Here is an 18,020-nt window from a genome sequence, read left to right as displayed (position 1 = left end):
ATCTGTGAGTGAGTTTAGTTTTACGCTGCTTTCAGCAATATTCCAGCAATATGGCGGCAGTCTGTAAATAATCAAGTCTGGACCAGACAATCCAGTGATCAACAACATGAGCATCAATCTGTGCAATTGGGAACCAAGCCGATCCTGTTAGTCACCTCTTACGACAAGCATAGTCGCCTTTTGTGGCCCAGAGAAACTGTCCTTCAGGGCTTTAGAAAGATGTAGTTAACATCTAACACCTGCTTCTCATCAGGTTTTTGCTCTATGAAATATTGCTCAACCACACTGGAGCCACAGTGAACCAAACCCACTCAACGTCAGATACATCATTGCTGGCAAAGACATGACAAACTTGACGTTCACTCCTAACATTCCTGTTTGAAAATAAACATAAACACAGAACATTTTCAGCATATCTTTATTTCCAACATATCAATGTGCTAGTGATGACTTTTAGGCTGTGTCCATTGATACATTTGAGCATTAAAAACAATGTCAGTTGGCACATGGTGTTACAGAAATGTTCTAACGAAATGGTCTTGGTGTGTAAAAACAATTTTAACATACAAGGAAACAAACATACAATTATAATACACCAATAACAGAACAATAATGAGACAAATCACAATTTTTAAGGTTTTAATTAAGCGGTGAGTGAGAGTTGGTGAGTTGCTTTTCATGATGCCTTCAGCAATATCACAGCAACAGGGCATCAGAAATGGACTTCACACCTTCTACCAACGCGGCAAATCAAACTCTGCCACTGGCATGCTGAGCGAATGATGCAACCACTGTTCTACCTAACTACATTGCACATTTATTAACCAATGAGGGTCAGTGCAGTGGGGTAATCTCATAGTTAAAGCATCTTCTAGTCACGCTGAAGACTCAGGATCTATTCCCCACATGAAACCCATTTCTGCTGTTCCCCACAGTGATACTGCTGGAATACTGCTGAAAGCAGGGTAAAACCATACTCACTTACTGAATACCATTAAGCGGTGAATTTACATAGACCTTTTACAATGACAGCCATAGACCCTTCAAGTAATATCACATTATATACAAATCAAAGTCTGGCAATGTCCTCATAAGAATCACAATGTGACAAACCAAAGACTATGGACACTGTTGCCAAAACACAGACATTTACTGGCAAACAAGGATAAGTTGGACCAGTTCAGAGAATGTGTTTACAAGAAGTTGGCAGTATGCAAACCCATTTGGTTTGTGAAAGGAAGAACTGATGTAGGTTAATGCACGTGTAGTACATGACGATGAAATTGATTCCATCATTTAAGACAGGTCATGTGCTTCACCCATCATACTACACTTGATCATGGACACCCTGTGTCCCTTTCACTCTAAATGGCAAGCGCTAATAGGAGGGTCTCAAATATGCTAATGCGTGTCCACTGTCAGGTTGGTGCTCAACTTATCCTTGTTTGCCAGTAGGTGTGTAAACATGTTCAGTGTTGTTAGTGTTAAATACATGTTACACCAATAATGAGGTGAAAAGGGTTTAAAGCCATTTCTAAGATTATTATAGTTGTATGTCAACATACATGCATTTAATGCTTTTGATTTGACAAGGCCGGTGATAGAAGCACCAGCCTACCACTCTCCAGACACACACTTAGTTCAATAGTCTTATACACAAGGTCAGTAAAACCATTATATCATGACTGTCTGACCACTTTCATTCAACATGCATATTTCACATTGCAGAGATTGCTTTTCATATGAGGAATGTGACCAGATGGTAATGTTTCATTGAAAGTGATTATGCTTCCTTCACATTACACACCACAATATTTCTCTTCAACAAAATTGTCTCGTTACTTTTTGATCTGACCATGACCAGAAAACACTGTCATTACGACCTTTTTGGATAAGATTGTTGTAAAACTGTCCAATTCATGTTGAATACCTCCTCCACTCCATGGAGGAGGGACCTAGAAAATGTAGATCCCCTCAACCACTGCATAGGGGGAGGGACTGGGACCATACAGGACCCCTCAACCACTGCATAGAGGGAGGGACTGGGACCATACAGAACCCCTCAACCACTGCATAGAGGGAGGGACCTGGGCCCTGTATCACAAACGTCTTGTAACTTTTCTCATAGAATTCATACCTCCTATACTGTAACACAGGAAGAAGGAATGCTACAAGAAAAGTTACAAGACCTTAGGCTTATGACAGTTTTGTGAAATGGGTTCCTGGACCATACAGAACCCCTCAACCACTGCACAGAGGGTGGGACCTGGATTATATAGAAACCCTCCGCTTTATAGATGGACGGGCCTGGGACATGCTGAATCCCTCCTCCACTGTAAACACGGAGGAACTGGACCATGTTTATCCCCTCTTCCACTGCATAGAGGGAGGTACCAGGATCCCATTCCTCAAAGTGATCTTAAGTCTTCATCTGTCACATTTTAATACACACTTAACAACATTTGTACAATCAAGTTACCAAAATGTACACTGGACCACGTTCAGATCCTTCCGCTGTTTATTGAGGATGTCCAGAACATGCAGAGTTCCTCTCTAGCAGTACAGAAAGGAAGGGTGCGGGACCTTGTACATTCCCTCTTCCAATGCATGTAGGGAAGGACCAGGGCCCTTTAACCACATCAGATTGTCATTGGGCGATCTAAGTTCACTGGTCATGTAAGTTTGTTTTTCACAGCATTCTTAGTTGTCTACATTTGTGAAAATGTAAAGAAATACAAAACAATATTGACCTGTATATTAGAAAGCTTGTGCTGAAAAAAGTGCATATTGCAATAAAGACATGCTTGGCATTAAAAGACAAGCAACAAAACAAAACAGTAAATAATAACGTATAGCACATCACCATAAAATAAAAGCAAAGATATTGTTAAAATAGATACTGCATGTAGATTACAGTATTTGTAATAACTTATTACAAGTATTCACCTGGCTGCATGTGTAAACATGTGAACAGCCCAGTGTCATATCACAACCATTGTGTAGAAAACATATGTAAAATATGATATGTATTGAGATAACTCAATGAAAAATACATTTGATGCGGAGCACAAAAATGGCAGCAAACCATATATATTGCAAACTATTCACATAAAAGTATTATTAAATATTTTTGTAAATATTTTCTAAAACGTTACATATTATGACCATCACAAAAACTTCTAGTAAAGACAAACAATACACAAATGTAAATGTATACTAAGCATAGTAAATAACATCACCATGGTAACAAGACAACAGCAGATAGATTGTACATGGAGTTCAGAACACTGGAGAACTGTACATGTTCTATTGTGAAGACTCAACAATCAAGCAGACTTGTGCTTCCCCCTCTTCTGGAGACTCTCAAAGATGCGATATGTTTCCATAAAGCCCTTGCGCTGGCCGTGGTCTGGTGCTTGGACTGAGACAAGGTGGATTGGACGGGTCTTGGCAAAGTTGTCCAGCTGCATATAGCTGTACACCAAGTCTGGTTTCATTGCCAGTGGCTTATCCTGCAAGAAGAACAGTCAAATAGGAGTGAATATTGAATTTGATAAATGTTCCCAGGGTCTATAAGAGATTACACAATATACCTGAACACATGAAAATGTAAATAATAATCTTGGGCTAACGACACATGATATTATATAAATCTTTACAGTATTTCAACACAGATGTTTAATTTCATATTGATGTTCTGTCCTACATTATGATGTCAGATATGGTGTTTTGCGTATAGGGAGTGAGTGAGTGAGCGTGGTTTTACATGGTTTTTAGCAATATTAATGGATACATCAGCAACAAAACCCTAGTTCATGCGATGTGTTCACTTATAAATTTCCATCACTATCACACTGCATCAGGCACCAGTCAGGCTGAGAGACATGTTCCATCTAAGTGCATGGGGATGTTCTACCTGTTTGGTGGCCACAATAATGAGAGGGATGTTCTCTGTTTTCTTTTGGGTGAGGAAAGTGTGGAGTTCCTGTCTCGACTCATCCAGGCGGGCTGCATCTGATGAGTCAACAACATAACAGATGGCATCCAAGTCCAGCAAGAACTCCTTCCAGTAGGCCCGGCACATATCCGAACCACCCACTGCAACAGAAGAACTCAAAGCATAACATGTCTCCTTGACAATTGTACACTCAATTTTAATAGAACCAAGTCCTCTTCCTCGGCAGTATTTATAATTGTTATCGTGCATTAATGTTGGATATAACAAAAGACATTTCCTGACAGCTGTCTGTTGATGGCCACTCTTCTTCCCACAGTTCCATGAGAAGCCTTGTACATCTGCCACAGGCCAGCAACATACTCATCCCATCGGGATCATATCTATGATCTTACAATATCCTGTCTGTCAACACGTAGCACGGTTTTCATCTGCTTCAGTTTTATCCAGCTCATACTTCATTTTGGACAAGTCTTTAGATAAATGTCATGAAATGTTTACCTCTCACTTTGAACATGTCCTATAATGAGAAAAACCTAGATGTAAAGACGAAAAAAGACTTGAATAATGAGTGGTGGTCTGATGATCGAAAATCACTTGGAAGAAGGATTAAAAATGATTATCAATTGTGAAAAACATACTTTCAATTAATCGGAAAAACTGTTTGTTTTAGTATAACGCCCTTGAAAAACAAATATCCATGAACGAACATGCACTCAGCGGCATAAAGCCATGTGCATTAAATAATTTTATCCACTTTTATTGTTTGTTTACAATTCCTGGGTCTTTCTTGCATGCATGCATGTCATTGCATGACAGTACTTGTTAAACATTAATTAGAACAAGTATTGTCACTAACGTCACATAGTCCCCCACCCCAAATTATCAAATTAAACTTAAATAGTAATGAAAGTGAAGGTCGTAATTTAAGATAAAGTTAATTGTCAACAAAAACATGGCCAGTAAAGCTCTCTTGATATCTTGCTCTGTAGAAGTCCAAACTCACAAATATTTTCAACTCACTTTGACCTTGATATGAATGTCACAGTGTATAAAATATGCAAAAAAAGTGATAAAGAAATCAATAGCTGAAAAACATTCAATGGAAGTCTTGAAAGTCTATGAAAAAGATTTAGTGAATCCAGTGATATCTCGCTAACTTAACAAGCAGTTTAACATGCTGAAATATTCAAAGTGTCACTATGACCTTGAAAGTTATGTGAAGGTCACCCAAATCAACTGGACCTTGTGCCTTTCCCATGTAAAGATTGGTGTTGAATATGAAAAAAATTCAGTTCTTGAGATATCTCGATGACAAGCTTAACATGTAGCTTAAAGATCACATATACTCTGGGGGGTACAAATGCATGAATCATTTACTGGCAATGTCATAAATGAAACCCCATCATTAAAATTACTCATTTCAACATCTGATTACCTTAAATAAACCTTTTTGACAAAAGTTCACAATTCTCTCCAAACGAATCAAATTTCAACCAATCAGAGGAATGTGACTCCATGGTGTAATGTGAGATATGTGTATATGGAAAACTGTAGAAAACATGTACATTCATAAATGATCTTGTTTACTGGCTTGTGTAAACCTGCAGCTGTGACAATGTTAAATAAAAATGAAATTTTTTCATGTTTTCACAATCTACTGTCATTTTATCATGTCACCTGCTTTGACCAGCGCCTGAGTTACAACTTGTTTTCATAGACGATTCTGTCAAAATCACTTGTTGTCATTATGTTTATAAATCACTGTTACAAGCTGTGTCACGCAAAATCCTTTTGGGCATGACTCAAAAACATAATTAACTATGAGCATTGATTTTCTAACTTGATGAAAACAAATCAAAATCGAACTGATTCTCAAAATGATGTAAGGTCATGATGACACAATATTAAAAAAAGTGGATCAAGTTGCGAACATCTGCCAGTCTAAGAATCAATGTTGGTTTAGTAAGTAAATGTCTATTTCATTGGTTTTCACCGAGTTACAAAATCTAAACTACTTTCTTCTTGTAGTAAAATATATATTTGATTGATGGATGAACAATAGGATTTTGCATGTCATTACTTACATCATGAATTCAATCGTGTTCAATACTGGGAGTCAATAGAATACTACTTACAATACTATTGTCACTTTGACCACAACCTCACTTCCAAAGAAGAAATCGGTCAGTTACAAGTTGTGCCATGCAAAATCCTTTTGGTCATCAATCATTTAATGCAACTAGTAAGTACTTGGTTTTTTTTGACACAATGAAAAGAATCTAAAAAGCATTTTCAATCTTGGAACCGAGGTAGGGGTGGAACCACTGGATTTAATCTAGACTACAGGCTTCGCGCACTCAAACAACACATTTAGCACAAGCTGCAGGGTTCAGAGGAAATCTGTGCCTGATAACACCATCATAGCAACATCAACGTAACAATTCAGCATGTTCTTGTTGACGTTAAGAAATCACCTAAATAACAAGATCCTAACACATTTGCTTTACAACTAACTGAAAATCCCTCCTCACATGACAGTTCGCTACAGTGCTCTGGAAACAGAGTTACGTAACCTGTCTGTGGTTTCGTTGGTAGAGAGTAAAGCTGACAGCTTTTCGGCAACGTTTAATCTCTTGGTATTAATCAACCACAAGTTTATTTAACAATGAATTTGGTGTTCCGCTTATGACAAACCTCAAGTCTTTCATAAGTACGGGATAAAAGAGTACAAAAAAAGCCTCTTCATTCTTTAACATGAAAAAATCTTCAAAGTGTTGCCAGGACTTAAATGAAGGTCAGTCGAAATTGACTGGGACCTGCACCTTCCCCAGATAAAGCTTGGTGCTGAATATGAAGAAAATCAAGCAAACAGTTCTTGAAATATTTCGATGACAGTCTTAACAAGCAACTTAACATAAAGAAATCTTCAAAGCATAATCATCTTGAAAATTAAGTGAAGGTCACCAAAATAAACTGGCCCCTGAGCATTCCATAGATAAAGCTTGTTGCTCAATCCAAAGAAAATCGAATGAATGGTTCTTGATATATCTCTCTGACAGAGGAAAAGCTTTAAAGTCCCTTGTGAATTAGAACTGAGGGTCAAGGTCACCAAACCCGACTGGGACCTTTCTTCCACTGTGATGAACCTAGGTCCAAAATATGAAAAGAATCTAGTCAACAGTTCTTAATTCGTATGTACATATGAGCCGAAGGATGGCGCTTAAGACAATATCCCCGTTTCAAGTTAAATGTGCAATTGGGGATATTAAAAAAAATGGAGGAAAACCCTTAAAATTGATTACAATAAAAATGTACATATACTGAGAAAAACAAATCAAGGATCACAGGAAAATTCAAGTGCTACTTTAATATATTCCAGTTTTCATCACTTCACTTCAAAGCTGGTGATAAAAACTGGAAAATATTGAAGGAACACTTGAATTTTCTTGTAATCCTTTAATTGTTTCTCTCAGCATATTTTGATTATAATTCACAAGTGACAATCATTTCCCCAAAATTCTCCAATTATTGATAGTGAATTTGGTGTCCAGTTCCCAACACTAAAAATAAGTGTATCGGTTTAAAAACAAGAGACATGTCTGGTGACATGATATGCAGTTTACAATGTGGTAGCTGCGTAATGTGGAATCATCATTTGGTCAAAGTGTGACTAATTACCTTAAAAACGAAGATACATAACTGAGCCAAAATCCATTGTGTGAAACAATCTTATTGCATTATTTCTACACCTGTTTTATTTACTGTGTTTTGCTGTACAATTTTTGAACCAGCAGAGTGTAAATGACACAATCTGAATCTGAACCTTACAATGGACCATGAACCTGAATTAGAATGAATTGGCATTTCAAACAGTATGTACCCATGTTTCATAATAACTTTATTTAAGATGATACATTTGATTTGAATTGCAACTAGAAGCTCCATCCTTCCCAAGAAATCATCCATACACAACTCTATGCTTGAAATGTCTAGTACAATGTTCTACATATACATACACAAAGAACTTAGTTCAACACTCTCTGACATCTCATGACTGAATAAGCCCCAATCTCAACCCTTTTGAGCATATCTGGGACATGATTGGTCCTCTTGTGCAACAAAGGGATCCTCCTGTACAGAATCTGGGCCAGCTGGAAGTTGCTGTACATGGCAGAGATGCCCCATCAGAGGATCATGAGGCTGACAAACGGTATGAGAAAGAGAGTGTGGGCTGTCCGGCAGTCACACGGAGGATACACACAGTATTGACTTTTAAGGGTGAAACTGTATACTGCAGTATTAGCAGGTCTGCGGTCTATATGCAATCTATAAAATTAAGTATATTTTGTTTTTTGAACTTAGTATTAGTTTCTTAAAATTTCTTTATTTTTGTTTCATTTATACACAGTTCCAGACACATATATAACTGTATATGTACACAAAGGTCACAAGATGCCCAGAACTTTGTAAATTGAAAAAGGCTTTGATTGTCTCTAAGTACCCATACAGAGGGGATTTAATTATGAATCCTGGATAAATCCATGCATGTTTATCAAGGCTGTTATGACATAATCACTGTGGATGGAATGAAGGTCATAAACAAGAATGGATCTGTCATGTCCTAAACGGTGCCATCGAAGGCCTCCTTTCAGATTGAGTCTTGGATCCTTCTGTACAGTCATATATATAAGGTAAATGAAACTGTTATCTTACCATCCCACATGTTGAGGTAGATGGATCCCAGCATGACAGAATTCACATAGAAGCCAATCGTGGTCTCTTCTGTTGTACTGAGTCGCCGTCGGCCCTTACAAAAACAACGAGCAAAGCGGGTTTTGCCTGCTCCATCAAGGCCAATGATCAACACTCGGCGCTCACTTTGGTCTTTCTGAATACAGAAACAGATTCTTCAAACCATAATCTTTCTGCAGAAGAACTGCTAAAAAACAATATGATGATAAAGTAAGAAGAGAAGTTTTATGATTTTATAGAAAAACACGTTGACATGGAAAATGTTTGAGCTGCAGAAAACATGAGGTGTTATTTTCCGCTGACAAGAAAAACTTAAAGCCAAAAAGCAAAAACTAACATGTAAATTCATGATTAGCCATTGCTTATCTGAAGTAATTATTTACCAAGCATCATTGTGACTGTGCCAATCTATGCTGTTAGTAGTGAGTGCAGTATAATGGGACTTGTTTCAGTGTTTCTGTTTTGTTGCAGTGTGTGCATTTGTCTGATGTTTTGGTTGTATTTTATGCAGACAGGAATTTAAATTTGTGTGACCTGTTTGTAATTTGGTTTTTGCCCTGTCAATATTTTCAGATTTATGGTAGTTTTGCTGTGGTTTGGGGAGAGATTTTTAGTTTAGGATTTGTATTTTAGCATTTACTTTGCCACTTCATGAAGATGTTTTGTTTTGAAAGGAATTTGATTTTGTTTTTAGATAAGGGTATGCTGAAGTTAACTTCTGAGAGGCAAGTGTCGATTTGGATGTTGAGTCAGCATGTTATTTACCAAACACAACAACATGTGAGGGATCCATAGCCTAACACTTTGTATTTGCAAACTATTTATCTAAAATTGCTACAATAAAAAGACTTGGGTCATTTAATGTGCACAATCGGTTGTGCTTTAGACATGTTATCTGGATGCTTGGATGATTATGGCATTAAAATAGGACCCGGAGAGTACAAAATTAATATGTTGAACACATAAAGAAAACTGTCAGTTACAAAAGTGAATGGAGACACATTGACTACATACTCAGTGGCTCAATGATCATCTGGAGCCATGTATGAAACGTAACTGTGAAGTGTGTCACTGATATCAGTTATAACAATGATCTGAGTCAGTGTCTTCCTCATATCTGAGCCTAAATAATGTATAAATGCTCCATGACACAGCTAAAGCTACAGTGTTTCATTAAAACACATATCCAGACAATATTGTGATGTCCTCACTTGCTGGCTCAAAGGTTTATAGGCTTCTCAGTCTTATCCAGAGAAACTGATATCTGTTCTCAGCGTATGAAAGAGTGTCTACAAAGGGGCCTGCTGCTTGCTAGTAACATGGTGGGCTTACAACTATATTTTATAGCCAGCCCTGTGCAGCCATACATTTTCTAAGAGTATAAGTAGTATAGGGAATGGGGAGAAAAACCGGTAGCGGGTACACTTTGCTCAGAAGCTTCTGAGTATAGCTAATTCTGCTACCAGCATATATATTTCAACAAGACCCTTCGATAAGACCACTTTTCGGCTGCTCCCAATTACTCCCAATTATAGTGTATTCCCAATTAGAGCTATGCGGGTACATAGACATAGAAATATGCCAGGAACCAAGCTCTCGCGAGAAGCATATACCGAGATCCGATCGGGTCGTTTGTCCATTCGGGAAGCGAAGAGGAAGTATCACATATCGCAAGCTCGATACACACGAATCCGAGGTGGTATAGACAAACCCACAACTCCTGATATATCCGAAGACTTGGAGGCCCTGCTGCAGAAGTGTCGCCCCATGTTGCTTTCCGACCGAGAGAAACAAATCCTGGAGCAATCGGGACACACCTTCTACGAACACTACCAGATCCCCAAACAGTTTCTCGAACTCTACTTGCTGTGCTTTCGTCAACTAGTAGAAGCCGGCAAAATAGTTGATTTCGTCTACATCTACCCACCCAACCAATTTCAACCCTCGGCGGGCAAACTCCGAATCATTCTCGCTGATAACTGCTATCCGGGCCCCAAGGACAGACACAACCGATGCACCGACTGCCTAGCCACTCTATCGGAACTGCCTGCTCTCTTCGGACCCGACAACTCTACGTGCAAGTGTGGTGCCACCGACCACTGCGTCGACAGCAAGAAATGCATTCTCTGGGAACAGAAAGCGATAGACTACACACCCCAGGAGCGACTTCCACTCGAGGTTCCAGAAGAGATCGAGGTTGACAGCTGTTGTGTGAATATAGAGAACCTATACGACAACGCCTGCCTTTTCTGGAGCATACAATACGCACTCCTCATCAACAAATTGATGGACTGTTGTACGTGTAAGGAGAAAGAGTCTTGTATCTTATGGCGGTTATCGGAGAAAGCAGAGGTACCACAGGGGCGGGGTAATATTTGGCATACCCCATTACCCGACTATGGTGGACCCAAGCATATGGAAGTAGCACCCCCTCCATGCAGCGAACATAAAAAAGCTGCGAACGTCCCAGAAGGAGTCTACTTATGCAAAAAGTTTGCTGTAGCGGGACACGAAGGGAAGAACCGGCTGTTATTACTACTCGATCCCCCGACTGGGGAAACGATTCCAGTCTATGGCTACAAGATACGAGAAACGATTCGGGCTGCCGGGGGAATAGAACGCCTACGGTTAGTGCGGGAACCGTTTCTATGCAAGCTCGGTAAAATCTGCTACTCACCTATATCAGAAAAGAAAGACGATAGAGAAATCGAATTACTGCTTCCAGACATTGGACGAGAATAGGTCCGGCAGCTCACCTAGTATTTTGGTAGATGCAGTCGTGGGCTTACAAAGGACGAATACTTATCTAGGCTAGTTTTTCGTATTCCAACTGCTTTTCGTGGTACCCTACTACTTTTTTCCCCTCAAAAAACAACACTCTACTGCATAATGAAGGGATCCCCACGTTTCGTCTTGGGTGTTTCTACCTTCTCGGTCGGTGTGTGCACTGATTTGCTGTGCTTCCAGGTCTTGTAGACGACCTTCCAGAGAAAAACAGCGGCTAGCGAAAGGTAGGTCCACCTTTGGGCTGTTTCTAGTATCTGCCGCACCTTCTGAATATCCAGATGGGTCTCTTCTTGTTCCTCCTCAACGTTTTCTATTTCCTCTTCCTCATTGTCCTTATCCAGCATCGACAAGATGTCGACCAACAAATTCGTGGTTTGCTCCATATGAGCCGGCAACGTATTCGTGGTTTGTTCCAAACGAGCCGACATCGCTGCAGTTTGCTTCACACTAGCCTCTAGCCTCCCCAAGCGGTTGTAGAAGTCCTGGATGGTGAACACAGTCGGCTCTGCAGCAGGCAATACGCTCTCGCTAGGGGGTAAGATGGCCGCAGGCAATACGCTGCCGGCAGACGTCTCACTAGCGGGAGCAGGCAATACGTCTGTGCTGGTCAGAGGTTCTACAGCAGGCTCTCGCCATATGTCGTAGAGTCTTGTGGATCCAATACCGAAGCGCTTTTTGACCTCGCTTGCTGGGAGCACCCCTCGAAGGGAGCGTATTTCTTGGACCTTTTCCGAAGACAAATCTCTTCTTGGTGGCATGGGGTGTTTTTCCTGGGAATATATATATACCATACTTCCTACTTGTCTATATAGGAACCAATCCTCTCCCAGGAAACTTCTAATAATGCTTAGCAATGCTTAGTAATGCTTAGCAAATGCTTAATAATACTAAGCATTTGCTAAGCATTACTAAGCATTGCTAAGCATTATTAGAAGTTTCCTGGGAGAGGATTGGTTCCTATATAGACAAGTAGGAAGTATGGTATATATATATTCCCAGGAAAAACACCCCATGCCACCAAGAAGAGATTTGTCTTCGGAAAAGGTCCAAGAAATACGCTCCCTTCGAGGGGTGCTCCCAGCAAGCGAGGTCAAAAAGCGCTTCGGTATTGGATCCACAAGACTCTACGACATATGGCGAGAGCCTGCTGTAGAACCTCTGACCAGCACAGACGTATTGCCTGCTCCCGCTAGTGAGACGTCTGCCGGCAGCGTATTGCCTGCGGCCATCTTACCCCCTAGCGAGAGCGTATTGCCTGCTGCAGAGCCGACTGTGTTCACCATCCAGGACTTCTACAACCGCTTGGGGAGGCTAGAGGCTAGTGTGAAGCAAACTGCAGCGATGTCGGCTCGTTTGGAACAAACCACGAATACGTTGCCGGCTCATATGGAGCAAACCACGAATTTGTTGGTCGACATCTTGTCGATGCTGGATAAGGACAATGAGGAAGAGGAAATAGAAAACGTTGAGGAGGAACAAGAAGAGACCCATCTGGATATTCAGAAGGTGCGGCAGATACTAGAAACAGCCCAAAGGTGGACCTACCTTTCGCTAGCCGCTGTTTTTCTCTGGAAGGTCGTCTACAAGACCTGGAAGCACAGCAAATCAGTGCACACACCGACCGAGAAGGTAGAAACACCCAAGACGAAACGTGGGGATCCCTTCATTATGCAGTAGAGTGTTGTTTTTTGAGGGGAAAAAAGTAGTAGGGTACCACGAAAAGCAGTTGGAATACGAAAAACTAGCCTAGATAAGTATTCGTCCTTTGTAAGCCCACGACTGCATCTACCAAAATACTAGGTGAGCTGCCGGACCTATTCTCGTCCAATGTCTGGAAGCAGTAATTCGATTTCTCTATCGTCTTTCTTTTCTGATATAGGTGAGTAGCAGATTTTACCGAGCTTGCATAGAAACGGTTCCCGCACTAACCGTAGGCGTTCTATTCCCCCGGCAGCCCGAATCGTTTCTCGTATCTTGTAGCCATAGACTGGAATCGTTTCCCCAGTCGGGGGATCGAGTAGTAATAACAGCCGGTTCTTCCCTTCGTGTCCCGCTACAGCAAACTTTTTGCATAAGTAGACTCCTTCTGGGACGTTCGCAGCTTTTTTATGTTCGCTGCATGGAGGGGGTGCTACCATTTATCTATCGCTTTCTGTTCCCAGAGAATGCATTTCTTGCTGTCGACGCAGTGGTCGGTGGCACCACACTTGCACGTAGAGTTGTCGGGTCCGAAGAGAGCAGGCAGTTCCGATAGAGTGGCTAGGCAGTCGGTGCATCGGTTGTGTCTGTCCTTGGGGCCCGGATAGCAGTTATCAGCGAGAATGATTCGGAGTTTGCCCGCCGAGGGTTGAAATTGGTTGGGTGGGTAGATGTAGACGAAATCAACTATTTTGCCGGCTTCTACTAGTTGACGAAAGCACAGCAAGTAGAGTTCGAGAAACTGTTTGGGGATCTGGTAGTGTTCGTAGAAGGTGTGTCCCGATTGCTCCAGGATTTGTTTCTCTCGGTCGGAAAGCAACATGGGGCGACACTTCTGCAGCAGGGCCTCCAAGTCTTCGGATATATCAGGAGTTGTGGGTTTGTCTATACCACCTCGGATTCGTGTGTATCGAGCTTGCGATATGTGATACTTCCTCTTCGCTTCCCGAATGGACAAACGACCCGATCGGATCTCGGTATATGCTTCTCGCGAGAGCTTGGTTCCTGGCATATTTCTATGTCTATGTACCCGCATAGCTCTAATTGGGAATACACTATAATTGGGAGTAATTGGGAGCAGCCGAAAAGTGGTCTTATCGAAGGGTCTTGTTGAAATATATATGCTGGTAGCAGAATTAGCTATACTCAGAAGCTTCTGAGCAAAGTGTACCCGCTACCGGTTTTTCTCCCCATTCCCTATACTACTGTATAAATTTGACCATGTCACTGACTTTCGAAAATAATTTACAGTTGTGGCAACTAGAACATGTCTGTATAGTTCATGATCAATCTAACTGTAACTTTCACAGATCAACCTACTCATTTATCTAACACTAAATGTGACTTGTCTAGAGAATGCTTTCAGCCAATGAATAATGTCAATCTTTTCTGCTTTACTACTTCAGATGGCAGTGACACTAAATGAATCAACAGTGACCACTAAGTTATGGTTTTATCAAATTTGCTTTTGCACATATTTAAGTTTATCTCACTACAAGTAATTCATTGATTACTTTCTTTTAACACCACATCTCAATTTCCTATATTTAAAGGGGCACTGATGCGGAGCGAATAATGTTTCTCGTCAATGGTCTAAAAACGAAACCAAACAGCAAATTGGTCAGCGCCAGCTCTCTCGACCGTGATGGACAAAGGGACTGGGCTCCTGTCCATATTAGCAAAATTTCTTCACCTAAACAGTCAGGAGGCCGCATGCCCATCACATGCCATTATTTAAAAATATCCATGGTAATCATTGCCTGATCGTAACAAAATGTCCCAGCAGTGTAGTGTTTTTTCAGATGCTTGGATGGTATAGTGATTGATTCAATTTGATCCTATTTCTGTGTTTTTAACCTCGATATTTAATCATGTTGTGTGAAAATATGATGTCTACAGACACATAGCAAGCCATTTGTTTCAGTCCAAAAGATTAAACTTATTACACCTATTTACCCAAGTACACAGCAAATGCCTGTATGCATTCCTTATGTAACGAAGTTCCGTTGGTATCCTCAAAACAGTTTCAGGCCATAAGTGTTTCCAGGCTGCATGTGACACAGAGATATGACCCAATGTTGTTGATGCATGGTCTACTGGTGCACAGATCGTTTCTGATTCAGTTCAAATGGTTCTAGTAGCAGTTATTTCCTTCGCCCTTTGTACATGACACGATGCGAGTTGAGCTTTAACCTTTGTCAGAATAGTTACCGTCGGCAAAAGTCACTGAAGCCAGTGAAGGAGGCATTCAGCCAACTTCATCTCTCAATGTAGGCATTAGATATTGTTTCTTGCCATGGTTGCTATGCAATCTTTCAGCTTTGCAACCGTCAACATAATTATGTGTCATATGTACTCACGCTCGAGTGCAAATTCTCAAAATATTCATCTTCTTCACGCATATACAGCCATAGTTTATAAAGACCATATGCTGCAGCTATCGTAGCTGTTCCACCAATAACATATACAGCCGGTTTTGAAGTCAGCGCGCTTTTCAGTTCTCCACCGACCTCCATGTTGACAACTCTGATGTTATAATTAGAACAGAAACAGGTCATGTGACTTCAATAACCAAGTAACGCGTAGAAATTCATGAATGCCTATGGTTAAAATCCATCAGTTTATTTTGTTAATATATACAAAGACATACAAGCAAACTATATTTATATCTAAATACATACTGAAGCGAATTTACAAACTGGTTCGGAGCCACTGTTCAACTGTTTATTTAAGCGGTTCCCGGCTCCCTTTACGCGCGCGCTAACGTTCGCTAAAGCAATATCGCGATTTTGAGACGGGGCCCAGCTTACTGTTTACTTTGCGCCGCAAGCTCCTCGCAGCGATAACCCGTTCGATGGTTTCTGGGGTATGCTGCGCTGTCGATTCGCCTACACGCTGGCAACTGTAATGCATGCAATAATCTTAGAAATGGCGTAGTAATTTCTACTATAACTCTATGTAGGAGTTGTTATCGACACCGCGTGTGATTTGTTTCGCCTGCATATGTTTGTATATGATGAAATATATTATATTAGAATTTGTTGTTTTGATCTTCTGACCTAAAAGAAGAGTTCGTTATTGTTTCCTTCATTGATATTATTAACATGGGGAATATGCACAATGTTTCAGAATAGTTTATGACAGTTTTGTTTTTTGTTTTTAAAATGGAAATGTTACAGACTAACTGGCCACCTTTCACAGTCTTCAGTCTGCCAAGGGTCACACTGATTACGAACGTCCGAGACCAGAATTTTGTATGTGTAGGATGTGTAGGTAGCTTGAGATAGGCTAATCGAATTCTGTGGGAACTTCACTCGTCAACACCGACTTTTATCAAAATCATTATACAATCCCGCGATTTAATAATAACTTAAATGAGCAGTAGGCACCTTATCGTCAGTCGAGTTAGGCAACAGGATTAAGATACAGCAAGTGAAGTTCACAACAACCACTTTATCGTCAATTTTATCAGTGAATGGGATTTTCTATGATAACTAGAATAGCCATTAAACGTGGACGACACACAGTCACAAATCATCCTGTGACTGTCGTGTAATAAACTCCTTGTTTATTTTACCCAGGTAAGAACTTTACGTTGTTCTACTTTAACCTCTACCTTTGCCATTCTTTACTGACTGTAATTTTGTTGATAATTAACTCTGTGACAATGCACAGTTAATCTTCGTATTCTTCGTATTTGCATATTTTTGCATGTATGCATTTTATACATATTTGACACACCTATTTTTCTGTATGTATGTATTTTGTACGTATTTGCCTGAAAGTTCACATTCATTTTGAAGAGTTGCTAATATTGAAATGTCACTTTAATTAGCCTTCATGTCATGGCTCAAGCTGACACACAGGCCATATACCATTGAACATATCAAGCTTAAAACTCAAGCTATTGTTTATTGCACCAGCAAGGACCATGCAGACCACAACCGTAATAAATCCAGCCAAACTAACCCCAAGCTCATTAGCTTCAACTACTGTTGTCACGGCCATGTGACATAGGCTGTAGAAAGTAAACTGAAGATTTGTAAAACAAACTGAAATTAAGCTGGTGTAATAATCCTGTCACGGTCACGTGTCTACCCCTCCAAAAATTCATTTCGCCTTGTCCAATCAGTAACCGTTAGTAAAAATATCTGATTTAGGTCAACCAATCAAAATCGTAATTAAAACACCTACTATACATTTTCGGTCAGGCGCAAAAGAATTCCAACTTTGATCAGTGATATTTTGGCTATAAAAAGAGGTCAGTGATTTCCTATCAACACACTTGACCTCACAATAAATGTTGAAATATCTTCTTGACTGATCATGGATTTGCAGAATTCTACATTCTATTTAAGGTAAGCTTTTTTTTGTACAACTCTGTTATTATATTGTTTGATGCCATGATTAAAATGTTATATTTATGGATAGTGTATATAGTATTTTGCATGAACATCGTCACGCATAATGTCTCAGTCGCTATTTGTACATGTAAGTGAACTAGAGTTGCTGTCATGGATTAGCTGTGCCTGTGTTGCACTCATGTATGGACACATTAGATGTGCTTTGCATCATTATTATGCTGAACTAAAGTGAATATTTGGTTCAGTAGCAAATATCGTTTATATATGTTTTATATAACGACAACTGAGGCATAATTGAAAGATGTGTTAAAAAGATTTGTATGAATATGATTTCCCATTATGATTTGTATTTGATGTTATGTTGAAAAAGGAAATGTTATAACTGTCACACATTTAAGCTCGACCATTTGAGATGCTAATTCCCCATTGAAATGTGTATATTAGACTATTGTTTGAATATC

General features: G+C 40.0%; 1 protein-coding gene across 1 annotated transcript; it reads right to left on the bottom strand.

The window, feature by feature from the left end:
* Positions 1 to 404: 404 nt before the first annotated feature.
* On the bottom strand, positions 405 to 15,725 carry LOC137265890 (uncharacterized). Its single transcript, XM_067801354.1, has 4 exons — positions 15,556 to 15,725; positions 8,672 to 8,846; positions 3,917 to 4,098; positions 405 to 3,512 (listed from the first exon to the last, which is right to left on the bottom strand). The coding sequence occupies exons 1-4, from the start codon at positions 15,709 to 15,711 to the stop codon at positions 3,327 to 3,329; spliced, it is 699 nt and encodes a 232-aa protein (XP_067657455.1). The 5' UTR covers positions 15,712 to 15,725; the 3' UTR covers positions 405 to 3,326.
* Between the last annotated feature and the right edge of the window lie 2,295 nt (positions 15,726 to 18,020).

This window comes from Haliotis asinina, chromosome 15, assembly GCF_037392515.1.
Source record: "Haliotis asinina isolate JCU_RB_2024 chromosome 15, JCU_Hal_asi_v2, whole genome shotgun sequence".
Taxonomy (NCBI): domain Eukaryota; kingdom Metazoa; phylum Mollusca; class Gastropoda; order Lepetellida; family Haliotidae; genus Haliotis; species Haliotis asinina.
This window is presented reverse-complemented; position numbering and strand designations above follow the sequence as displayed.